The sequence below is a fragment of the Oreochromis aureus genome, linkage group 3 (genome assembly GCF_013358895.1).
Source record: "Oreochromis aureus strain Israel breed Guangdong linkage group 3, ZZ_aureus, whole genome shotgun sequence".
NCBI lineage: Eukaryota > Metazoa > Chordata > Actinopteri > Cichliformes > Cichlidae > Oreochromis > Oreochromis aureus.
In genome coordinates this window covers 50028730-50055677 of record NC_052944.1, presented here as the reverse complement: position 1 = coordinate 50055677, position 26948 = coordinate 50028730, and the positions used below count along the sequence as shown (strand labels likewise).

General features: G+C 38.3%; 1 protein-coding gene, 1 long non-coding RNA gene and 1 pseudogene across 2 annotated transcripts; all 3 read left to right on the top strand.

Annotated features, from left to right (window-relative positions):
• The first annotated feature begins 17293 nt into the window (after window positions 1–17293).
• LOC120439026 lies at window positions 17294–19660 on the top strand (annotated as a pseudogene).
• A 1453-nt stretch (window positions 19661–21113) lies between these two features.
• On the top strand, window positions 21114–22143 carry LOC120436084. The gene is made up of 2 exons (XR_005610121.1): window positions 21114–21426; window positions 22087–22143. It is a non-coding gene; the product is annotated as an uncharacterized LOC120436084 (long non-coding RNA).
• A 463-nt stretch (window positions 22144–22606) lies between these two features.
• Window positions 22607–26043, top strand: LOC120436083. Its single transcript, XM_039606441.1, has 6 exons — window positions 22607–22790; window positions 23430–23512; window positions 23666–23718; window positions 23939–23981; window positions 25088–25257; window positions 25797–26043. The coding sequence occupies exons 1-6, from the start codon at window positions 22607–22609 to the stop codon at window positions 25969–25971; spliced, it is 708 nt and encodes a 235-aa protein (XP_039462375.1). The 3' UTR covers window positions 25972–26043.
• Window positions 26044–26948: the final 905 nt, after the last annotated feature.

Sequence of the window (26948 nt, the reverse complement as noted above, 5' to 3'; positions counted from 1 at the left end):
TAAAGTTAATCTGAAATCTAATCATGTGTGTCATTGCATATCTCAGTGTCACCATGCAATTCATACAATATGCTCTAGTGATGTCCAAGAATAATATCATGACACTTAATCTAAGCCTAAGTACATACACTTCTATTTGGTTAGAAATGTGTAAACAGAGTTAGGTTACATCAAATGTAGATGAAAAGAATTTGAAGTTAAGCTGATGACGCTTAGATTCATTCACTGAATTCCACTTTCATAGTGTTTATTATGAAGACATCATAAATAGTATAATGTCAGGGTAGAGGATTGAACAGGATAACCCATGAAACATCTGCTTACATCTTGTTGAATTCAGTTGTGTAACATAGAGCAGTAAATCTCATGGCTGCAGGAGTCCAGATAAGATGATCATAGCCTGTACACACAAAAGAAAATGTACTGCAGCTCTTAATAGAAATTGTGATTCTTTTTCCCAAGCTGAGCCACCACGAACAATTTTAGGATAGCTGATTTCTACTTTAACCTCTGAAGGTACTCTTTTTCTGTTTAGAAGAAAAGTCACTGTGAAATGAATGGACCCACACAGGGTGAGATGTGGTTGACACTTTATTTGATTGCAAGCATTTTTTTCTGGTTTTGCACCATCTCTGTAGCCAGGAGTCAGCTCTCTGCATGGCTTCCTCCACTACACGCTGCCCTCCACGACTGTCTTCAACTTCGTCACTCTAGTTCCTCCCCCTCCACTGCAGCAGGCCAGAGACCACACCCCTGCCACAGTCACCCTCTACAATATTGGAAAATAGAGCTTTTTTTTTTTTTTTTAATTTTCCTTCTTTTTTTCTCTGCTCATTTTCTACTTCAAAAAAAGTACTGTTCTCCTGGCAACTGCCAAACCCGGATTCGTCTATCCAATTGGCAGACAGAGAAGCATGATTTGTCATTCTAGAGAACACATCTCCACTGCTCTAGAGTCCGTAGGCGGTGTGCTTTACATCAGTGCATCTCACTCTTTGCTTTGCATTTGGGGATGCAAGGCTTGGATGCAGCTTTTTCCTTTGTATGTTTTTTTTTCTAGTTTCTCTGAGCAATGTATGTTCTGACCTTGGGAAGAGATGCACGCCTAGGAAGATTGGCATGTTAAGTGTATTCCATTCATGAGCACTCCTTCTCACTGTATAATAATGGACTTCAGGTTGTTTGACCATTTCAAAAATCTATGTCTGCTGCTTAGTAGGTCTATTTTTATTTTTTATTTTTTTTATCATCAATTAGCCAACATACTTGGTTATAGTCTGAAGAAGCAGCAGCTTTCAAAGCATATTTCAAAACTGAGGTTCAGACATTATTTCTCAAGAGTTATGGTTTGATCTCTACCTCAGCATTTGTAATCGTAAATGCTTCAGCAAATGACTAATCATTATTATCAGATTTTTTCACGAAAAAAAAAAGCGACAAGCAGCTAAAATAGCATGTTGTATATGTTGATGCGACTTTTAAAACGTTGAGCTACTGTTATGAAATTGTATTGCAGGGTCTTTACCTTATAATGTAAAGTGCCTTGAAGTGACTGTTGTTGTGATTTGGTACTTTATATAGTTTATTAAAATTGAATTGAAAATCTTTCACTTAACATATGGCATCTTTATCACATGAAGCAAGATGGAAGCTCTAGAGTGTCAAGATTTTATCTGATTATTTTTACTGGTGTAAAATTTGGATAAAGTTGGGTTTATACCTCAGTTGCAGAATTACTGGCTACCTAGCTGCAGGTTTTTTCAACATAAAAGCAAAAGAGTTCTGTGCTAGGACCAATTCTGTTAACATGCAGTAATACATGCTTCTCTTCAGCAGTATCATCAGAAGGCATATCATACATTTTCACTGCTATGCAGATGACACCCAACTTCTATCTATCCACGAAGCAGAAAAATAGCATTAAGTGTTTTCATTGTTAAACACAGAAGCATAAATTATGTGTGCTTTTACTGAGGATTAATGCAGGTGCACACCTGAAACATTCACACAATCACTAAAGATTAATATGTTCAAATTATCATTACATATAGGTGGTTTCACTAAGGGTTAATTATGGTCAGTTGCTCAATACCACAACACCTGTGGTCATGAGTTTTTGTCATTTTCTACGTACCTCCTTGACTGTCTCAATGTCAGGCCAGATGTTTTTGTTATTATTGTGCCTCTCTCTCTCTCTCTCTCTCCTTTCCTCTGTCCTCTGTCCATGAGCTCATCTTGGGTTCCCGCCTTTGGCCCATGCACCTGGCCTCATTACTCACCTGCTGTTGATTTACCTGATTACCTGGCCAATTGTCGTTGCTGGATTGTTGAGTAACCTGTGTTAGTGCAGCCCTGGCAAACCCGTTTATCCTATGCGAATCTCTAGCTTGTTTCTGACCGTCTTCTCTTGTATATAGATTCCCTGGACCTGTTCCTGTTTTCTGTCCCTGGATTATCTGAGACTGGGTGAGTGGCGAGGTGTGTGTGGAGCGAGAGCGAGATTGACTAAAGAGGATCGTTGTATCTGTTTGTGGACCTTTTCCTTCCTCTCCACAGATTCCCGGAACCCCTGACCTCTGCACGTTGTATATATTGCACTTGGTGTTTCTGTAAATAAACTGTTGACTTTCTTTTTGAAAGAACCTTGGTCTTTGCTTGAGTCTGTTTGGTCCCGTGACACTTTGGGTAGTTACCAAAAGGTTATTTATGGAAATTGGTTTTCTTCGAAGGGTGGCTGGGCTCTACCTTAGGGAAAGGGTAAAGAGTGCAGTCATTCAAGAGGGGATAAGAGTCGAGCCACTATTCCTCTACATCAAAAGGAACTAGTTCATGTAGTTTGTGCATCTGACCAGGATGCCTTCTGGGCAGTGAGGTGTTCTGGGCATGCCCTACTCATAGGAAGCCCCTGGGCAGACCCAGGAAATGTTGGAAGATTACATCTCTCAGTTCACCTGGTAACACCTCAGTCTTCCTAAACTGGTGGCTAGGGATGATGACGTCTAGTCTTCTGTGCTTAGGCTGCTGCCTTCATCACCCAGCCCTGGATAAGTGGAAAAGAATGAATGAAACTTTTCAAACAAATAAAAGTAAGACTTTTAAAAGGACAGGTTATGGGCGACCAGTTTTACCCCAGAAAGTAATGCATCAGACAACCAAAGTTGATGCCTGTTGGTTGGTAGGTCTATTTTTATTTTTTATTTTTCTTTAACATACAAAGCATACAAATTAACAAAGAGACCATATCTTAATCTGACTGGTGGAAATATGTATTATCATGTTATGAACGATTTGCCAACAGTCTTGGTTATAGTCTGAAGAAACAGCGGATTTCAAAACATATGCAACGTTCAGAGATTATTTCACAGGAGTTATGGTTTAATCACTAACTCAGCATTTTTAACCATAAGTACTAAAGCAAATACCCAATCATTATCATCATTTTGCACAAAAACCAACAAGCAGCCCAAATGGGAGAAACAATGTTGTAAACGGTGGAGCAATTTTTAAAATGTTGCTCTTCTGTTAAAAAACTGTATTATGTTGGAGGGTCTTTAACTTCTAATGTAAAGTGCCTTGAGGTGACTGTTGTGATCTTGGTGGCATATAAATAAAATTAAACATGAAATTGAACTGCAAATATTTAACAGAAAACATGGCATCTTTGTCACATAAACCAAAATGGAAGCTATACAGTTTGAAATAAGTTGGGTTTAAACCTCAGTGGAAAAGTTACCTGCTACCTACTAGCTACAGGTTTTTCAGCACAAAAGCAAAAGAGTCTTAAAAGTAGCCACAATGTTGAAACCTGTACTAAGGTGCCAAATAATTGAGGCAAAAGTCACAATGTTATTTGTGATTGGAGAACCCATAACACGCAGTGTTGCAAAGTGAAATCGTGTATTCACAAAGGTTCTTTTCATTCCTGAAAAAGATCGTGTGAGTACCGCCATCATCTGGCCCAGCAGCTGGCTTGCTGTGTGGGCTGCAGGTCAGCTTTCCAGATGTTACATCTGCTCCTTGACACACACAGCTCCAGATTTCAGCTTCCCTGATGTACAGAGGGCTCAGCCATCCTTCCAGCTTCCTGTCACTGCCCTCTGAACTCACCACACTATCCCTTCTCTTCAGCCGACATTATTCTGTGTGTGGTGTCGAAGCCTCACAGAGCAACAGTCCTCATTACTTGTTCATTGTCCAAAACAGACAGTTTAACAGCCATGTGTCAACTATTTATACTGTGACCTTTGTGTCTGAAATCAGCAAAGAAAAAGAAAACAGAACAACAAGGATTTAAAACAACTTTTGTTAGGAGCACAAATGCACAAGAGCCTTCAATTGCTTCACTTGGATCACTGCTGGTGTCTTTCCTCCCTTGCACTGTGTTAGACTTTATTAAGACTTTATTAATCCCACACTGGAAAAATTCATGTGTTAGAGAACAAGGGTCAAGAAGAAAAAGTGAAGGAGACGTATATTAGAAATAGTATAGTAAAAAGTATAGTAACCTGTACTAAGGTCCCTTAACAGCTCTGACTTTTGTCAGTCTGACTACAGTGGTGAAGGAAAACCTGTAGGGTTGTTCTTATGTTCTTTCTGTTCAGTGATGAATACCAACATGTTCTAGCTTTATGGAGCACTTTTTTTAAAACTATTTTTTCAGGCTAAATGATTATGATCTAAATTAGTGAGATGACATTTCCCCTCCAGCATAACTCCAGCGAGTTATCTGCTTTAAATTGCATGTGTGAGAGGGAGTCAAGTAATTCTGATTTGAGGCTTGCTTTTCAGAGGAGCTACAGTATCCAGAGTCATACACAGTGAACTTCACACCTTCTGCATGGAACTGTGGAGACTCGGAGCAGTTTCTTCAGTGGTAGATTGTGTCAATTGTCAGGGACCACAACCCCTTTACAACATCGGCGGAGCGGGGGGGTGGCTTACTGGGCTTAAGCCCGGGTCATTTTTTCAGAAGCCTTTTGGTCTTTTGGAGTGTCATTTGTTTCATAGTTAGATGCCTGACTGACAACTGTGTAAAACAAAAACTACACACAATATTCGAAGCACATAGCGCACAGTCGTAAATTCCCCCTAATTTTGGTATGATCCGAGCTCAGGCACGAGGCGACTGAGCACAGCACTTACACGTGTGTGAGGGGGGAGAAGCTGCTGCCTGCGAGTTTGCTGTAGGAGAAGTGCAGCCAGGCAGACAGAGGAGAGCTTAAGTTTGACCAGGTACCAAAGCAAATCATTCGTACTGTACAAATAATATAAATATGACGGTGTATCACAAAAGACTGATATCAAACTGATCACTTGACCCACATTACGTTACTTGCTCTTCGAGTGAATCAACAAATGGTGAAATGAAAAGCCGAACAACAACAATGCTGATTTTTTAGAGTCTTAGCTTACATGTGTGTTTATTTCATATATTCAGTTGTACTTAGTTATACTTGGAGTACCCTCCAAGGCTAAACAAAGCACTCTAAATCAGTTTCAGTTATGTACTGATGAACACAGCAATGGACATATGAGGCTTCTTTCAAAGAAAAAACTCTGGTAGATGTTATTTTATATATTATGCTTTGTATGTTTTTCAGTATATTTCTATGCAAAACAAGAGGAATTTCAATACACAGCAGTATATTCACAGTTTAAACCAGATATTTACATACACTTTATTTTTTTACTGTTAAACATCAATTTAGAGTAATTTTTTTAGTTTTAGATAAATAAATATTTAAATATCTTTTGAATTAGTTAAATGTCAGAATAAAAAGAGAGAGCTGTGTATTTTTTTTAATCACATTCATCAAATTTAGGAGTACATACACACTAAGTTTATTGTGTCTTTAATTAATAAGAAAACTCCAGACGATTCCATTCTGAGCTGAAGAAGCTTCTGATAGGTTAGTAGAGACCATGTGAGTAAATTGGTGGCACACCTGTGGTGCATATAAGGCAAAACACAGAGCCTGTTTCTTTGACATGGGAAAATCAAGAGATATCAACCAAAACACCAGGAAAAGAACTGTGGAGCTCCATAAGTGTGGCTGAATTTTTGAATACAACTTTCAGTACCATTGATATTCATTTAGACTCTTTTCTCCAATTGATCTTTCTGAGTTAACTTCAATAATTACTTCCTCCAAACCATCAACGTGTCTTTTAGACCCCATTCCTACAAAACTGCTCAAAGAAGTCCTGCCATCAATTAATGCTTCAATCTTAAATATGATCAACCTGTCTCTGATAATCTGCTATGTACCACAGGCCTTCAAACTGGCTGTAGTTAAACCTTTACTTACCCAGCAGTCTTTGCTAATTATAGGCCAATCTCCAACCTTCCTTTCATATCAAAAATCCTTGAAAGAGTAGTTGTCAAACAGCTAACAGGTCATCTGCAGAGGAATGGCTTATCTGAAGAGTTTCAGTCAGGTTTCAGAGCTCATCACAGCACAGAAACAGCTTTAGTGAAGGTTACAAATGATCTTCTTATGGCCTCTGTTCCCAGAGTATTTAAAAAGTACCACATAGGTTTAACATTTTGTTAAACCGAGGTCACAGAACACCGAAATTAATATTTAGACTTAAGCAATGTTGTCATTTGTAGCTGTTGAGATTGATTGGTCTGCAAATGTCTATCCCTATACTTATTCCCGGATTCTCCGGTAAAGATTTTTCAGTAGCTCATGTCAATATTTGTAGCCTTAAATATAAGATTCAGGAAATTCAGTCACTGTTGTCAACAAACAGGATAAATGTGCTGGCTATTTCGAGACTCATTTAGATGCTGCCTTTGAGAATAATGAATTCGAAATAAAAGGTTATAAATTGTATAGGAAAGACAGAAACAGATTTGGAGGGGCGTAGCCCTATACATTAATGATAATATGGCAAGCAAACTACTTATAATAATAATAATAATAATAATAATAATAATAATAATAATAATAATAATAATAATAATAATAATGATTGCATTTATATAGCGCTTTTGAAGCCCTCAAAGCGCTTTACAATTCCACTATTCATTCACTCTCACATTCACACACTGGTGGAGGCAAGCTACAGTTGTAGCCACAGCAGGACTTAATGCTTGATGATCTGGAAATTGTGTGGGTTCAGTTACACCCGCTCTATGGCAGGCCTGTATTAGTAGGTTGCTGCTATAGACCCCCAAGTAGTAATATGTTGTATGTAGAACAAATCTGTGAAAAATGCTGGAAAGAGTAACTGAGGAAAACAAAGACATGTTCTTATTAGGAGACTTTAATATCAATTGGTCAGCTCCTTCTTGTCCTTTAAGGAAAAGATAAGTTCATCAGCGTCGGCTTGTTGCCTGTCTCAGATGATCACCATTCCCACCGGGTCAAGGTCAACGCAGGAGGTCATAGGTCATCATCACGTATTGATCACATATATACAAATGTTCCTGAGCATTGCTCTAATATTGTTTCTGTTCCAGTTGGTTATAGTGACCATAATCTTGTAGGCTTAACCAAGAAAATGAAACCACTGAGAACTGCACAAAAGATTATTTTTCATAGATCATACAAAATTTCAATGCAGACAAGTATATTAATGACGTAAAGGAAATTCATTGGATTGACGTCTGCCTCGGCGTGACCCTGATATGGCATTATCTATGTTTATTGAAAACTTTTGCTACCTGGCTGACAAACATGCCCCCTTAAAAGATTTACCGTTAAAAGAACCACGCACCTTGGCTGAATAACGAACTTAAGGCTGCTATGTCAGAAAGGGATATAGCAAAAGTAAAAGCACATAAGTCTGTCAGTCCACAAGAGTGGGCAAGATATCGCTAATTAAGAAATCAAGTAACTAAATGGATGGAAAGTTATTTGTCTGGAAGAAGGCAAAAGCTTTATTATAATGGTTACTTCTCTGAGGGCTGTGAAATGAACTGTGGTCTACCCCAAGGCAGCTGCCTCAGTCCACTTCTCTATTCAGTCTTCACGAATGATTTGCCGTCGTCCTGGATAAATCTCATCTTGTAATGTATGCTGATGACTCCACCATGTTTTATTCATTATTACTCTGAATTGACAAGTGCATTACAACAAGATTTGCTGAACGTGTTTTGATAGGTTTGTAGCTTAAACCTATTCGCTGGAACGTTCAAGACAATTCAACTACACAGCAAAAAGCATTGAACACCAAGCAGAGCTCTTTATGATTCTCGTATACGAGGGAGACCAACTGGACAAACGCCGTTCCTTCGCTTGACCCCAGTTGCTCTCGTCCGCTCCCCCGTAACACTGATCTTTTATTGAGGTTACATGAATATACATAGGTTCATTAACATATGACGTATACATACAAACAAAGAGTACCTTGCCTGTGCGTTGTGTGTGTGTGTGTGTGTGTGTGTGTGTGTGTGTGTGTGTGTGTGTGTGTGTGTGATCTCTTTGCGCCTGAGATCTGTGGACTCAGTGGTTTCATTGGAAAAAAAAAAAAAAAAAAAAAAAGCTAAAAACCCATCTTTTTAAACTTGCTTTGGTTGATTTCTGTTTTTATGTTTTAGCTTTTCTGTGAAGCACTTTGTTATTTTTGTCTTGAAAGGTGCTATACAAATAAAATTTTACTTACTTTCTTAAACTCATTACTGGATGTGCAAATAGATGACATCACTGGTGAAATTCTGAAGAAGTTGGCACAACACACATTAAAACTGAAAGTAAAGTTTCACAAGAATTGTTGCTAAATCTCTGACACAACTTTCTTTGGTAAATGAGGAAAAACTACTATGGAACCGTCTTATATGTCCAAGCATCTCACTGAGGTCACAGAAGTCAAAGGCCAAGTCAGCACACTCAACTGATGATGGAAAAGGTTACTCTGAAAGCCATGGGGAAGGAACCTGACAGGCAATTTTCGAAATGAGACAGTATCAGATGGAGGGTGGTGACTATAAACATTTATAGAAAAGCAATGTTTAAAACCAGTAGGATCTTCCTAAAGCACAAATCATGAAAACCCTAAACAATAAAGAAAGGCAATTGAAACACTGTTTACTTAGCATGGTTAACTATGCTGATCTGGAGCCCAAACGGCACTCTCTACCTGCCAGTGACTGGAGCTGATGTCCCACCTCCCTTGACTGATCTACAGAATATTTATTTAGTTTGGGATATTTTAATTAAATCTAATATTTATTTCAATGGTGGCTGTAGCTCAGGTGGCAGAGCAGGTCAGCCACTAATCAGAAGGTCGGTGGGCAGCTGTGGCTACGATGTAGCTTGCCATTGCCAGTGTGTGAATGTGTGTGTGAATGGGTGAATGACTGAATGTAGTGTAAAGCGCTTTGGGGTCCTTAGGGACTGAGTAAAGCGCTATACAAATGCAGGCCATTTACCATTCAATTCAGATATTTTCTTTTACAGTGCCAACTTCTAAAAAGTAATCTCAACTTCCTTTGTATTAGATGATCCTACATTATTGGAGAGAAACCACAATCAAACAATAATGTAATGTTGTTTCGCAACAGCATTTAGTCTTGGACTAAAAAACAATGTAGATAAACTGCAAGAAGGATTCAATTCAGTGTATTTGTAGGATTAAACTATTTATAACTGCAGATAATTGGGAACACCATTCATTCATTCTCTTCTGCTTATCCAATTGAGGGTCGTGGGGAAGAACCTATCACAGATCATATAGGGTGGGAGGCAGGTCATCCATCTATAGCAGAGAGACGGACAGTGGCTGTGTCCCAATTCAATTCGATTTTATTTTATATAGCGACAAATCACAACAACAGTCGCCTCAAGGCGCGTGCGGTCAATCCAGCGACAGCATGCTTCATACTGTGCATTTGTAGACCAATTACGTCACTGCGACGCAACGAGGGGTGTCCCAAATCGAAGTGTACTTCAAATGCGGTCAACAAATGCGCCCTTCATTTCCCCAAATTTGAAGTGTGGTCCGGTGTAGACTTTGTGGTCCCATATATCCCACAATTCATAGCGGCGGTGGGTGTCGATAATTTTGCTGGGAAAAAAAGCGTATGCCTGAAGCGGAGCGGCGAAGAGTGAACTTTCAAAAGTAAGTACTGAATATGATGTCACTTATTTATGTGCGAATGTTTAATAACGAAGAACATTAAAACATTACTGTTGGCCACATGTCGGCAAAGTTATGTGACATTAGCGATGTTTGTACTTTCAGCTGTAACTTGGTTTTAAAGCCTTTACTTCTAAATATATATATAGTTGACCTTAATCTCACAGAGAATGTGATGATTTTATGGATAATTAAAGTCAGTCATATATCCACAAACACAAGCTGAAAGTCAGTGATGCTGCTCGGTTTGCAGTCCTGAATATCACGGCACAAGCAGGATTCACTGCACTGTTAATGTTAGCTATGTTATATTGCTGCCTCTGTTCGATGGTGTCGAGCCAAACGGACTTTAACGTGTGTTTGAACGAGCTGACGGTTCACTCGTTAAGCTGAAAGAAAGATGCTTTAATCACAGGAGTCACACATGTGTCCACTGGACCATCTGGAACTCTTCTTGTTTAGCACTCGTAATAACACAAACACTAAATCCTCCTTCTCTTGTGCTGTTTTGTAGCAGTGTGTACACCTGAGACTGTCACCTGTCTGTCTGTCCTGCACTCTCTCTCTGTTTCTTTCTCTCTGATTGTGGAATAAAAGTATGAACATGTATTTATAAGTTACACTTGTGTTTGAATCCTGCAGCTTATCACACATTTGATTTCCATGTGTGACAACTGCAAGTGTCCAGAGTGAGGACAGACTGAGGGACCCACTGCTGCACTTCATCTGTGAGGCTTTGCACCCCTGATGATCCACCAGGACAAACTCAGCAGTGTGTGAGGAAGAGGAGGAGGAAGAGCCAGCAGCAGCTGACAGATGGAGAGAATAGACAGACTGTTCCCTGTTTGTGAAGGACTGCTAGGAAAGTTTAACATAACTAATTGTCTGTCCTGAATCAGTCTTATTAGGTAATGTTCAGATAATTTGATAATTCCAGTGTTTTCAGTGTGGGAGAAAGTACTCAGGGCCTTCAAGTTACACACTATGAAAGGCAGCAACAAGTTTAATATTCAGAAACCTAAAGTATGTATCAGCAGCAGAATGGAGCTAAAAATAAATGTTTGTTTCAGTTCTATGAAGCTTTGAGTATTTTGGATTAGTAGCACTGCTGTGTTTGTTGCATCATATTGCTGTAATTGTTTATATGCTTTATATATTCTGAGGTAAGTTGATCTATAGTGTTACATCATATTCTATAAGGATGTTATGTGTTTGTAGACTTTCTGCCCAGTTTGACCCATTTAGCAGAAGTCAGCCTGTTTAAGGCTCTGATATATGTTCTGTATGACTTACAGCAGTTATGACATGCTCTGATTTTCTCACCCAATAAAGGAATATTTCATATATCAGTCTGATCTTCATTCTATCAGAAACAGTTATCACAGCTCGTACATTTTTTTTTTTTACACATATATTTAAGCATTGAGCCAAATTTAGTAATGCAACATATTAAACGAACAATATTTGTCTCTTATATATGATACATCTATATCAAGGGCGTAGATTTGGTTTTGGCATTGGTGGGGACGGATGATTCAACCACTGAACTCTGCCCTGTTTCTGTTTTTTTTTCCTTTGTCTTTGCTTCTTGATAAAAAAAAAAAAAAAAGGAGAAATATACTTGCCTACATATGCTATTCTGCATGCTTTTAAACCATTTAAAATTACAATTCATAGTTTTATATGTGAATTATATAATGTTAAATTACTATTAAACAAATGATTAAGTATTTTAGGCTTTAGTTTACTTCAGCCATATTCCATATAAATCAGGTATCATACAAAAATAAAAATAGTTTGAAATACAGTCATGACAATAAAAGAATATGACTTTAACAACATTACTTCAGTTATAGTACACCAACATCTCTGATACATTAGCACTAAGGGAACACTGAATGACCTGCTGGTTTATGTCCATAAAACTACTCATCTAAGATTACCACAAAGTAAAAGATCTCTCAGCAAAATGATGCAACATTTTAGGCACTATTGCCCCGATCAAATCAGTGAGCTGAGATTTTTTATTCTAAACATGAACTACTGTTACAGCAACACACACTACTGGTGCCCCACACAACAACTCAATGTCCACTATGTGAAGGAGCCAAACACATGCCTGCTCCTCTCGTTAACTGAGATAAACTGCTGGCATATTTGTTTTACATCCATACTGTCCAGTCTCTCCTGGTGGACATACAGCAGCATTGTTTAATCTCAGAGTCATTGTTAACCTTAGCCATCTTTTTTAGTCTTCTGAGAGCACTGAAGCTTCTTTCAGCCTCAGTACATGCGTTTTATCCTCAGATTAAAATTATTATCATGTGCTTGATGTGCCTCACCTTTGGCCCTGGCTCTTCCCCTCTGACTGCACTAGGACATATTGCCACCTGATAAAATAACACATTGATTTGTGCCATATAAAAAGTGAGACATGTCAATTCAGATACTTTGTCAAATATACACTAATGAATCAATTTATATCAGCAGCCTGACAATTGTCATAATAAATACTAGTTAATCTATAGCACCAAATCATCAGTCAGTCACCTGTGACCTCGCCTCTTCACCTCTGTCCGAGCTACAACATGGCAGAGCTGCCTCTGTCACCTGATAAATAACAGTGAGACATTCCAAATACATGCAGTCACACATGTGCTTCAAATACAGTAATGAACCAACAAGTCATCATCCAATTTCACCTGTGATCTTGTGTCACCATTGCTCTCTGAGCTTTGTGTTGGTTCTTCTGTCACCTGACAAATAGGACATACATGACAATAAGAATAAAATGTGTAGCTGCTTCAGTGCTTCTGTCAATTTGTGCAGATCTTGACTCATCAGTAATGTTTGTAGGGTGAGTGCATTTTAAAACAATTTGTGCAAACTGCACTACAAGGTGGAATATTTGCAAAATCATGACTACCTCATGATATTTTGTCTCAAAAATTAACCCTATGAATATGTCAGTACCATTAGGATGAAATTATTGTGTCGCCAACATTTTAACGTTAGACATTTAATTTTAACAGCCTCTGTAAACTAATATCCTGGCTTACTCGAGGCTCCGTTTTCTCTGACAGTTTCAATCAAAATTAGAAATGCTACTCTGAGACTGAGATAAGTAATAGTGCTGCCTGTTGTGCAGATAGTTTCCAAAACACGTTATTCATGGTTACATACAATTTTAGACTGATGTGGGCCAAAGCCTAGCATAGCCTGTAACGTTATTATGACGGACGCATTTTATGAGTTAACTTGGCTTTAAGTGACTTACAGGTTTCTTTGAAAAATACTTTCTTATATCCAGGTTCTTCCTTTTTGCTGCCATCCTCCTCTCCTCCTTGCAGGTCCTCGCAGCGCAGGCTTGCCGCTGCTAAAACTAAACAGAGCTCCCTGAAAGGCACAGCCAATCACATTGGCCATATTTGTCACATGACGTAGGACTTCAGTAGAGAGCGTAATTTAACTCTTTCTGCACCGCTGGGTGAATGAGACGCTGACAGATCGTTTTTTGTTTCTATCGGGTTTGTTTTCTATACTCGAAGAGATCAAATTATTGGTGGGGACAATTCAATAATCGCTGGATATTGGTGGGGACATGTCCCTTCCGTCCATGCCAAATCTATGCCCTTGATCTACATATACACTGTCAAAGATACTTGTCTTTGAGTGAAGATTTAAGGTGATAGGAAATTTAAATAACTGCAACTTTAATCTTTACTGAAGCTCAGTATTTGACACAGAGTTCAAGCTCACTGCTGTAATAAATCATAATCGAATAATAACTTTAATATTGCCCATATTATGTTTACATTACCACAGTGAGATGACTTTAGTCTCATGAACAAAATTACCTAATTGTTATTTACTAGCTAATCTTAAAATGACTGTTCAGTACAGTACTTCTCGTACTTCATAGTACCCGATGTACATAGTCCGCAAACTGCGCGCGTGCAGTCGCTGGATTGGGACACAGCCAGTCATTCACACTCCAATTCACACCAATGGGCAAAGAATCATCAGTTTTCATGGCCATGGTATTTTGTTTTTTCCTTCTATTGTCACAAAACAGCTGTGCAGGCAGGAAAAGGACCCAAACACAAAACTTACCGAGACAAACGTGAACTCAAAAACATTGCTTTACTGCAGGCGCGGAGGTGAAACAAAGAACAAAACTAAACTGGAAAACTAATAATAACAAACTCATGGAAGACACAGGGAGAATGCAACACTGACAAAGAGAAACACAAGGCTTAAATACACTGAGGGATAACGAGGGAAATGAGAAACAGCTGGTAGAAATCAGACTTAACGAGACCGGGGAAGCGAAACTAGACACACTGGCCCTTTCTCAATTCTCAAGTGCGAGAGTCCGTACTCGCGTTCTCGGCGAGTCCGGACATGCCGATAACGCGAGCACGGACTCTCGATTTGTACAATTGGAACACCAGCGTACTTGATGATGTCACAGGTCCGGAGTTTTTACTGCCGTCCCCTCTTAATTTAACTGTGTTATGAAGCTTAACTTTAATCTCATCCAAACCGGTTTACTCAGGAACAAATAAAACACTGAAATAAACCAAACATTAACATTTAGAAGTGATCTAAGTGACTTACATATCATGTTCAACCTCAGTAGTGAAATCTCTTTTAATAAAAATAGTGTACATGTGAGTACAGGTGAGATGTTAAAACGCTTTTATTTTTATTTTAGTGAACACTCAAAAATTACAATAGACAGCTGCTGGGGTTTGGAAGAGAACTGAACAAATATTTAAAATAGAATCTGATCATTTTGAAGCAGCCTTCAGAATCTCCACGTGTTAACATGCTGTTTTTTCCCCGGTGAAAATGTTTCCCCTGAATTGAACCATATCTCAGCCAAACCAATTTACTCAGGAACAAATAAAACACTGAAATAAACCAAACATTAACATTTCGAAGTTAACTAAGAGACTTATATATCATGTTTAACCTGAGTAGCGAAAGACCGGGGGGGTTGAAAACGATGTGACGGGAGTCCGCTTTTCTGGCCAGGCTCTCCTCGACCTCTCGGTCTGCTATCGAGCTGGTGGGTAACAGATGTTTCCAAAAGCGTCGGAGCACATTTGCGAATATGTGATGTCTTGATAAACCGAGCAGATATTTGAAGTTTACACAGCTACATTCTCGCTTGAAAATAACTTAAAGGTGTATTTTGTGACCCAGGAAGATTAGTATTTAAAGGTTTTTATCCGCGCTCCTCCGCCATTGCCGTGATTGGGTTTTGGACGTGATATATATCACGAGTACACGACAACGCAAGTACGAACAAGCACGCATATTGAGGCTACGTCCACACGTACCTGGGTATTTTTGAAAACGCAGATTTTTCTATGCGTTTGCACCTTTCGTCCACATGTAAACGGTGTTTTCTGTCACTGAAAACGGAGATTTTTAAAAACGCCTGCCAGGGTGGATATTTTCGAAAACTCAGTTTTTGCATTTACGTGTGGATGAGGAAAACGCAGCGTCAAAGGTGTGCGCAATTTTTGACGTCACATTGTGCGCCACGTTATTGTTTCGGTGAAATGAATTCCTACAATACTGTTACTGTTAATTTTACTCTCTGAAGTTTATTAAATGCTTACATATATACACACGGTTACTGTCCCTCCACACAGGACTCCTTTCTGCTTCTATGCGCCATTTTTGTTTACTCTTTCCCACCCTTGCTTCTAGACTTCTGATTGGCCAACATTTCTACACGGTTAGGAATATATCGCCACCTGTTGCTTTGGCATGTTCCTAGCAGCGTTTTCCTTCATTTTTGCGTTTACGTGTGGACGGGATTTTTTTAAAAACAAAAACGGAAAATCTCTGTTTTCAAAAATACCCGTGTACGTGTGGACGTAGCCTGAGACCCACTGACCAGAGACACAGACCTTAAAAGTAAAACAGGAAACACACCAACTGAACTCTAGACATGTAAACTTAACAGACACTGGGGAGACAGAACATAGAGTCCTGAAACACAGGACAGAAAGGCACAAAGAAAGCACAACATGGAACACAGGAAGCCATATAACAAAACCTAAGAACTAAAACCATAACAGCCATAACCGAACCTAGGGTAATAATAACTATAATGATCAAAACAGCACAACAAAGTATTCAGAACATAAGCGATAATATAAAATACAAAAGACTCAGAAATGCTGGGTCACAAGGACCCAGAACCGTGGCATCTATGGTTCTTTTTATGGAGGACCACAAGAGCCACCTGCATCAAAATAAATAATTCTGTGCTTAAATAATGAATTGTAGAATAAATTCTGCATTTGTAAATTCATTTTCGAATTCCACATAAAAAAAAACTCTTTTTCAAAATGTTCTTTAAAAACCTCATTTCAAAAACTATTTTTGAATTTTTTCGAAAAAACCATTTTCTAATTCCAATTTAAAAACTCTTTTTCAACAGGCCTCTTGACCTGTGAAGTCCTCTCAGGGAAACAGGTCAGGTCCTCTTCCTGAAAACACAATTTAAATGTATACATTTGTATTAAAATATTTGGGTGAAGCTAATAGGTTTTAATCAGAATTCTGTTATCTCTGAAAAGAGGTTAGTTTAAGTTATAACTCCAAATTATTAACAACTGTTTCTGTAAATCTCATAAGGCAAATAAAACAAGTCTATCCCAGTTCAGGTAACACTTGAATAGATAAATCTGCCTAAATTCAAATGTGTAACGAACACTAACTAGTGTAGCAGCTAAAAGACAAAGCCGCTAAAATGACCTGAGTCTTTAGCAACGCTAGTAAACCTCTTCTGTAAATATCATGGGAGGAAAGAATTGGTGAATTGTTGTCTGATACTTCTATTAACTATATGCAATATAATTGGTCATAGCCTAGGGAGCTTAGAAAGAAAAGCGTCTGGGCGTTTCACCTCTCATCCAAGAAGCTTCTTCAGTTCTCAGGTCAAATGGTGGAGAGTCCCAGATTTAAGCTCTATGGGAGTTTCCCGCAAGGGGGACATGGACCCCCTATTGATCCGCTACCTAATCACACGAGCTGAGATGTAAAAACGGGTGTGGGTCACAATCAGCCACAGTTTTGGGTGAACTCACTGTGGGCATGTGGGCATCCTGGGCCTCTTGTCCTCAGGAAATCACATGATACGCCCACTAACATCCAGGAAACCACAGAAGAAGTTGTGCTTTTTGCTGATTTTGCAACCATGTACATGCAGTGTACATGAGTATATAAACACAGGTGTCAGAGCTGTTCATAACCTGCACACTGGAAGACTGAAGCTACTGGCTGACACTGAAAAGAGAGAAAGACCTTCTATAAAAAGGTTTGGTACAGACTCTTTAATTATCTTCTCTCCTTTCTTTAAAGAATTGACAGTACTTAGGAAGTTTTGTTTTACACAGAGACACCATGAAGCTGCTGGTTGTGTCTGCACTTCTTTGTGGATTGATGGTTCTGACCACTGCTGCTCGTGAGTATAACATTATATATTTTATACTTGTCATGGGATGGGTCTGTGACCCAGCGTTTTGAGTTCATGATATATTGTTTATTTCTTTTATTAGTATAGGAAATGTTAAGTTCTTGTTTTGTATTATTAGTTAGAACTTGAGGCTTCATGTTTTGTCATTTATCGTTTGGGTTTAGCTCATCTAGCTCCCGTAAAACCCCTAAGTGGTTCAGCCTTAGTTCTGTTATTGGATCCCCTCATTTCTCCTTTCCTGGGGTTTGGTCCCACCTGCCCTTTGTGTTTCATGTCTCATGTGTCAAGCCCATGTTGTTTGGTCTGCCTCATCATGTTTCCTGTGTTATTTTGTAAGAGTCCAGTCCAGTCCAGTTCTTTATTCATTGTATTTAGTTTCCTTCCCCTGCACTGTTATTAGGTTCATGTGTGTCAGTGGTGTTCCCATGTGTTAATGTTCTCATTGTTGTTTATTGTGTCTTATGTGTCATGTTTCTGGTTAATGCTGTCATGCCTGTGTCTTGTCATGTTTTCCTGTTTATTTTGAAAGTCCAGTTTTCATGTCATTGTGTTTGAGATTACATTTCCTGTGCATCGTTATGTTCATCCTTGTCAGCTGTTTCCTCATGTGTCTCGACTTCCCTGATCACCTCATGTGTGTATTTAAGTCCTCTGTTTTTCTATGTTTCGTTGTCAGGTCATCTGTTTGCATCCCCATAGTGTTTCGTCATAGTTTACTCAGTGTTCATAGGTTTGTCATAGTATTTTCCCTGAGTTTCTTAGTCCTTTAGTTTTCTGAGTGTTCACAGTTTTCTTAGTTTTCATAGCTTCATGTTTTTCATGTGCCAACATCCAAATAAAGGATCGTCTTCGGTTCAGCCAGCAACTAAGCCTTTCAGTGTCTGCTTCTGGGTCCTGTAAACTAAACTTATCGATATATATATATTTTACACATTCCTGCACCTGAACACTGTGAGTCACTTAACAAATGTTTTACTGTCTACTTGCATGACTTGTCAGTGATTGTTTATATCATGATTATAAAATACAAAAGGTGTCAACCAGAGACACATGTACAACTATTCATTTGCACCCAGCCAACAGTCACCTGGTCAAGAGGTCCACTGATTGTCCTCCTGGTTGGACTCGCATCAGTGATCGCTGCTTTTACTACGTTCCAACAGTCATGAGTTGGGCTAGAGCTGAGGTGAGTTTCTTTTTCTTTTCTGATTAAACCACATCGTTTTAGCTGTTACTAATTACTTTGAAAACTTCTGCTCTCTGTCACTCTCCACTGAAGAGAAATTGCTTGTCCATGGGGGCAAACCTTGCATCAGTGCACAGCTTAAGTGAGTACCAGACAATTCAGAGTCTGACTGCCCATTATGGCTACCCCGAACTTGGATTGGAGGGACTGATGCACCCCAGGTATTTTGTTTATTATTACACAGTATTTGTTAGGTGTCTAAACTACTAGTAGGCTAAAGTAGCTTAAATAGCATGCCCAATGTGAGAATTTCCAGTTTGTTACATAGAAGGTTGTGTCCTTAAAGTCAGATGATCTGCTAGGACTGTGGCTATGCTTAACCTATTGGCCGCCCTGAACTAATGTGTTCAATTTCTCTCTTCTAGGAAGGTATTTGGTTGTGGAGTGATGGGACAAGTTTTCACTATTCACACTGGTGCCCAGGAGAGCCCAATAATGTTTCTCACAATCAGCATTGTATTCAGATAAATCATGGAGGTAATTTAGAACACAATAATTAACATGATTGCTTAATGTGTTTGAAAGGTTTAAGTGATCTAAGATACAAGCCATAAAGGCTGGTTAACTAGAGTTTAGGTTTTTGACTTGTTTAACATTTTACTGATTTCCACTTGTGAACCTTTCAGATTCCAAGTGCTGGGATGATTTGGGGTGTGATCGTCATCTGCCATCTGTCTGCGCCAAGAAAGTCTAATGTTTCTTGGACTTGCACTGATGTATGAAATTCCCATAAAACACACGCTGATGTACGATGGTGTTTGTGTTTCGCTAGCTCTTACTTTATTTTGCAGCATTATATTTTTCTCTCTATAGCACCCAAAGAAAATGAACAATCAACACAAGTTGGGCTGTCTTTAAGGCCTTGTGACTTTAGTGGGAGCAGACTTGTTACCAAAGGATTGATTTTATATTTTTTTCTTCAGAGAAAAAACTGTTCTCTTCTTTCTTTAACATTAAAGCATCAAAACAACATTAACGCATTAAACAAGCATATCTCTGTGTTGTTTTTGATTTGAGGTGTATATACATTAGAGATGGCACGATACCACTTTTTTATGTCCGATACCGATATCATAAATTTGGATATCCGCCGATATGAATCCGATATTTTTCCACAATAACGAAATAGATTCAACATCTTTCTTCAACAGAATTGCAGACTGCACAGTTGGTACCTTCCCAAAGGAAAAAGTACTATTGATTACTAGGGTATATATTAGACTTAATAGTTACTATATACAGTAATGGACTTCTATACATTTTACTTCAGATTAAAAGTCTGGATGTAAGATTCAGATAATTATTTATTATTAGACATTTTAAATGAGAATAAGAAAGAAAAGTATTTCTTTGTGCCCCTTTTCCCTGTTCATGCCCTATCGGCCCCCTGGCTAAACTTTGCTAGATCCGCCCTGCACAGTTACCAGCCTCAGCTACGTGAAAAGGATCCTGGTGTAGAAAGTAATATTAAATAAATTCTAACAACAGCTTATCAAGCTTAAACGTGCTGCTGTTGTTCAGCCGCTGGTTTCCTCTTTCTGGTGCAAAGTGGGCCAAAACAAACAAGAGAGACGGACTCGCGACAGAAAAGCCGATCAGCTGATCATTGATCAGTTGATGATTGAAGTAGCAGCAGGAGAGGAGGGAGGAGAAGAGGCAGTCGCTCCATATATCGGTTGCTAAGCTTAACGTGGGAATGCTTTACAAACATTCAGAGATGAACTTACACACTTGCTTTACTTCTCTCTGGGATAACTACGGTGGCCCTGAAGTGCAAACCACAAAACAAATCACAAAACGCACAACAAATTGAAAAGCGCAAAAAACAAATTCACTAAACGCAAAAACAAATTGAAAAGCGCAAAAACAAATTCACTAAACGCAAAAACAAATTGAAAAGCGCAAAAACAAATCACAAAACGCACAACAAATTGAAAAGCGCAACAACAAATTGAAAAGCGCAAAAACAAATTGAAAAGCGCAAAAACAAATTCACTAAACGCAAAAACAAATTGAAAAGCGCAAAAACAAATTGAAAACGCAAAAACAAATTGAAAAGCGCCAAAACAAATTGAAAAGCGCAACAACAAATTGAAAAGCGCAAAAACAAATTGAAAAGCGCAAAAACAAATTGAAAAGCGCAAAAACAATTCACTAAACGCAAAAACAAATTGAAAAGCGCAAAAACAAATTGAAAAGCGCAACAACAAATTCACTAAACGCAAAAACAAATTGAAAAGCGCAAAACAAATTGAAAAGCGCAAAAACAAATTCACTAAACGCAACAACAAATTGAAAAGCGCAAAAACAAAAGAAGAATCACAAAAACAAATTGAGAAGCACAATTACATTAAGAAAACCGGAAAGGGTAGGTACCAGTCGGCAACAGGAGACATCACTGATTGGATGTCCGCGCTGTTCGTCTTTGGAACCGGAAGTTACTCTGCCTGTAGCGCATTTCGTTTGAAAAACGGCGGAATGTTTTGTCCTAGCTATGGGAAAAAGCTGGTTGAGGAGTCACCAAACTTTTGCAGCGGCTGTGGCGAGAGGCTTTATCACGCATCTTGCATCGGAGACACTTCACTCCCATTGAGTAAGTTAATAAGCATAATAAAATGTTTGTTATTTATTGATTTATTAGCCTAGCGTTAGCTGTTTCCAGACCATAGCAGACCAGAGGGCTGTTCCACTAAGTGAGCTCAGAAAATCGAGGCTCATTTGAAAATGCACGCAGCTGTCAAAATGACTGCTCAAGACCTTTCTAGTAGTGAAGGTTTGAGGGCTGTTCTAGTGTTAACAAACCTCGCAGCTAGGGTGCCACGGACCAGACTTGTCCACAAGCATATTGCATAATGAATGAGCAGAAAGACTGCAGGTTAGCCTCGTTCCTGGAACCGAATTTGGGGCAATCGAGCCTGGATTTTCAGAGTGAGCCTGGCTTTTGGGATTAGCTTGCTTCGTGGAACAGTCCTCTGAGCATTTCCACAACTGAAACGATAATAAATTAGTTCATTTATTATGTTTGGTTAACTTTAGGAACTAACACTATTATGTGTCTATACATTAAAACTTACTGGTGTAGAATTGTATTGGTCAATAGTATCAGTTACATTGTCATTCCTTGGTAGAAATTTTCTAGTGAGATTATTCAGTGTTGTCCTTATTTGCGTGTTGTGTGGACAATGGAATGTCACATGAATGAATGTCTTTAATGTGTGACATTGTAGTACATTTTTCCTTTGTTTCCCTTTAGCATCACAGACTACCTCAAACTGCCCAACTCCAACCTTCAGCACCTTCTTAGAATACAGAAAAAAGAAAAAATGAAGAGAGGCAAAAGTTTTCTGAAGGGAGGAAGGGCTTAAAGAAAAAGGAAAAAGAAAGGTTCAGGTAGTTTGGCTAGCTCTGTCTGAAAACAAGTTGAGGTTAATTTTCTAATGACATTCTTTTGTTATTCCTTAGGGAGTTGTGTAAAAATGTTCAGTGTAGTAAAGCTATCCAGAATAAGAACAATTGTTTATGAGTAATTGTACATTTAGGTTGTCAGGAAGATCCCTCTTTTGCAGTTAATAAATATTCAAGTTTGAATAGATCTGCTTAGAGTCATATTAGTATCTACTTGGCCCATTGTTCATGTCTTTTTCCTTACAGATAAATGTCGGCTTGATGACCATTAAAAGGGTGGTTTGAAGCCATACCGTGGAAAAACTATTTTCCTAACAACAGACCCTGACGCTACTGCCACAAAGTCTGCTCAATCAAGCTGTTAAAAAATGAAGGACTTTAACAAAGATCTAAAAGATGGACCTTTCCTTCTTCTGTATCCGGATGGCACTGAGGTCATTACTGTCCCTGGAACACAAAGACCATTTACACTTGAGGCTTATAAGGCTGAAGTTGGCAAGCCTTATCAAAGAATCAATGTTTTCATCTGCTTGAAGAGTGACTTTGAAGATGGTAAGCTGCTAATGTTTGTTTGGATTTTGACACACATTCCCTAGTTTCAACAAATGCTAATTTTGAAATTGTGAAATGATAACATTACGCATAAAGCACCCAAGTCAATAGCATACCTACATTAAAATGGTGAATGGCCTGTATTTGATATAGCACCTTCTAGGGTTCTAACCCCCAAGACACTTCACAACAAAACCAGTCATTCACCCACACACATTCACACACTGCTGGTGATTAGCTACAATGTGGACACAACTGTCCTGGGACTCACTGATTGAAGCAAGGCTGCTGTACACAGATGCCACCTATCCTCCCACTACCACCACCTGGCATGGAGGGTGAAGTGTCTTGCCCAAGGACACAACGACTGTGACAGACTGAGCAGGGCTCAAACCTTCAACCTTTTGATTACAGGGCGGGCTTTTAACTCCTCTGCCACCATTGCTCCCTAAATTAGCTTGTATATGTTATGTTTCTTCCTGGAAACATGAAATTCAGCCATTTTGGATCTACTGAGTCATGAGTTTTAAATGCTAACTTTATGCCTTTCGTATTAATCTATTATTGATGATCAAATAAAGTTTCATACATTAGTACGAATTTAGTTAGCTTAGCTTAATTTGTTTTCATGTTTTGTAGTTGGAGAAAACTCAGACTTGTCTGACTCTGACCCAGAGATTGTTATTAAAAGGCCCTCTGAGTTTGATCTTGCTGATACATTGGTAAGTACAATTTAAAATTTTTAATAGAGTTTTCTTGTTGTTTAGCCACCACCATTTGCCTCAGTTCAGTAAAACAGTTAATAGTTATATGTGAAATACATTTTGTGTGTGTGTCTGCGTCCTCGAGTGCGTGTGTTTGTTTGTTTGTTTCAGCCATGGGAACTTCAACATGAAAGCAGTCCTTTACAGAAAGCAGCAGAATATGAGTAAGTGATATTTGAAGAACATGTAATCTTTTACTGTTTTTTGCCTACACTTTGTATTAATGAGATATACACTTTTGTCATTCATTCTGTATATGGTTTTGGAACATGGACTACATAATACTTGTATTGCTTGTTTGTTAATCAAGATGCTTAAATATTTTCAAAGTGTCAATTAATATTTTCACAGTACACAACAAAATGCTTTTCTTTGTTCTCTAAGGAAGGGTGCTGGGGATCTTGTGCTTGCTAATGAAGTACAACAGGTAAAAACTATTTTATTAGTAAAACAGTGCAGCAGACAATCTCCACCGCCTTTACTTTGCAATTAGATAACGATTCACTGTTTGCTGAGCCCCAGAAGAACCTGTGTTAGTAATTTAAACATTTGAATCCAATTAACCGCCATCTTGTTTTATACAAGACATCATGCAATCATGAGAGAAGTATATATACCTTTAAAAAAAAAAAAAAAAAGTTTTTTTTAGAGACACCAATTTGCAGGCACATGGAATTATTGCAAATTTGGCACTGGAACTTGACCACAAGAAGGTCAGCAGGTTCAATATATCAAGGTCAGCTGTATGGGATGGAGCTGTTAGAGGATTTCGACGCAGCACATACTCTGACAACTACGACATGTTCATCAAGTTTAATGATGATGCTGGCAGCTTTGAAGAAGGTTTGGATACAGGTGGCCCGAGGCGTGAATTCCTCACACTTCTTATGGGCAGTTCTGCGAAATCGCCCCATCTTTGATGGACCTCCAGAGAGCCGTTATCTTGTATATAATTCAAGAGGTGGATGTTTTCTCCGTAATTATTACAATGGAAATTTTAATAAAAATTGGCGTATTTTTTCATTAGCATATTTAATAGCAATTAACCATGATAATTATGTGCCCTGTATAACAGCTGCCAGGCAAGATGAGTACTTTTAGCAGGAAAGATGATCGCTGTATCCATTGTGCATGGGGACCAGCACCACATTTCCTCTCCAAGAACCTGGTCAACCACATCACAGGGAATCAGAGTTTCAGCGCCACTGTAGAAGATGTGCAAGATGAGGAGATCACAAAATTTTACATCAGGTAGAAAATTACCTAGGCTCAGGGAATGGGTTTACTTAGAAGACACTTGGGGCCAGTTTAAAAGATTTAATCGGGATAAAAGTTATCCGGGTTGGATCATATCTTGAAAGTAGGTTCAAGGTAGATTCTGTAATCTGAAAGGACGGATTTCCAACTCCCAACAACACAAGTGAAATAACAAATTGATTATTTTTTAATCCAATGTTTGAATGAATCGTAAAAGTAGTGAAAATTATATTTTGTTTTTCTTACAGTAAACCTTTTTTTTTTATTTTTTTATAGGTCCTGAAAGCTGAATCAGAGGAGTCTTTGCATAATCTTATTTTGCAAAACAGCACAATCTTCCAAACTGCTGGATGCCTCAGAAACGTCAAGCCTTTTGAGAAACAAGCATTTGTGGAGGAGTACCTCAGATGGTACATCCTTGAAAGAAACCAAAGTGTCATTCAACGGTAAACTCATCACTCCTTTTAAATTCAGGATGGCCAGTTGCTCATCACAGCAGCCACTGACATTTTCAGACCTTCAGATGTATATGAAAAAACTGATTCAGTAGCATCGGTGATCTGATGAACAACTAGTTAATTCCTGAGCCACTGTCGCACGCTATTAACCTTTTGACACTAGAACTCTAATTTAGTATACATTTATTGTTCACAATGACCCATAATAATCATAGTCATGCAACATGATTAATTTTTCAGTTATTTATAAAAGAGGTGATCCCTTGTTTGACACACTTGTTTATTCCAGTGTGAAAGCACTATTTTTTTTAAATGCTAAAATCCCAATGAGCTCTTCTTTTTTTGCTGTCACAGTTAATTTCTGAGTGCTATGAATTGTTTTTTGTGTATGAGTGATTCTATGCATTTGAAATCTGTCCAAATTTATAATGAAAGATCTAGTAGGTAAAGACATTTAAACACAATTTAGAAGACTGCAATAGTTATAGCTATAAACCAATTATTAGTTATTTGTCTATCCTTTGCAGATTTAAAGATGGACTGGAAAGTCTGAATTTTTTAAGTGCACTGCAACAAAATTCCAGTGTGCTTTACATCAGTGCATCTGACTCTTTGCTTTGCATTTGGGGATGCAAGGCTTGGATGCAGCTTTTTCCTTTGTATGTTTTTTTTTCTAGTTTCTCTGAGCAATGTATGTTCTGACCTTGGGAAGAGATGCACGCCTAGGAAGATTGGCATGTTAAGTGTATTCCATTCATGAGCACTCCTTCTCACTGTATAATAATGGACTTCATGTTGTTTGACCATTTCAAAATCTATGTCTGCTGCTTAGTAGGTCTATTTTTATTTTTATTTTTTTATCATCAATTAGCCAACATACTTGGTTATAGTCTGAAGAAGCAGCAGCTTTCAAAGCATATTTCAAAACTGAGGTTCAGACATTATTTCTCAAGAGTTATGGTTTGATCTCTACCTCAGCATTTGTAATCGTAAATGCTTCAGCAAATGACTAATCATTGTTATCAGATTTTTTTCACGAAAAAAAAACGACAAGCAGCTAAAATAGCATGTTGTATATGTTGATGCGACTTTTAAAACGTTGAGCTACTGTTATGAAATTGTATTGCAGGGTCTTTACCTTATAATGTAAAGTGCCTTGAAGTGACTGTTGTTGTGATTTGGTACTTTATATAGTTTATTAAAATTGAATTGAAAATCTTTCACTTAACATATGGCATCTTTATCACATGAAGCAAGATGGAAGCTCTAGAGTGTCAAGATTTTATCTGATTATTTTTACTGGTGTAAAATTTGGATAAAGTTGGGTTTATACCTCAGTTGCAGAATTACTGGCTACCTAGCTGCAGGTTTTTTCAACATAAAAGCAAAAGAGTTCTGTGCTAGGACCAATTCTGTTAACATGCAGTAATACATGCTTCTCTTCAGCAGTATCATCAGAAGGCATATCATACATTTTCACTGCTATGCAGATGACACCCAACTTCTATCTATCCACGAAGCAGAAAAATAGCATTAAGTGTTTTCATTGTTAAACACAGAAGCATAAATTATGTGTGCTTTTACTGAGGATTAATGCAGGTGCACACCTGAAACATTCACACAATCACTAAAGATTAATATGTTCAAGTTATCATTACATATAGGTGGTTTCACTAAGG

What these genes read in the sequence shown, in the direction of transcription:
- LOC120436083 (XM_039606441.1), top strand. Translation starts at nt 22,607, where the DNA reads ATGAAGGACTTTAACAAAGATCTAAAAGATGGACCTTTCCTTCTTCTG. An exon ending in GAAGAGTGACTTTGAAGATG is followed by an intron (nt 22,791 to 23,429) that starts GTAAGCTGCTAA and finishes CATGTTTTGTAG; the next exon opens with TTGGAGAAAACTCAGACTTG. An exon ending in AACCAAAGTGTCATTCAACG is followed by an intron (nt 25,258 to 25,796) that starts GTAAACTCATCA and finishes TATCCTTTGCAG; the next exon opens with ATTTAAAGATGGACTGGAAA.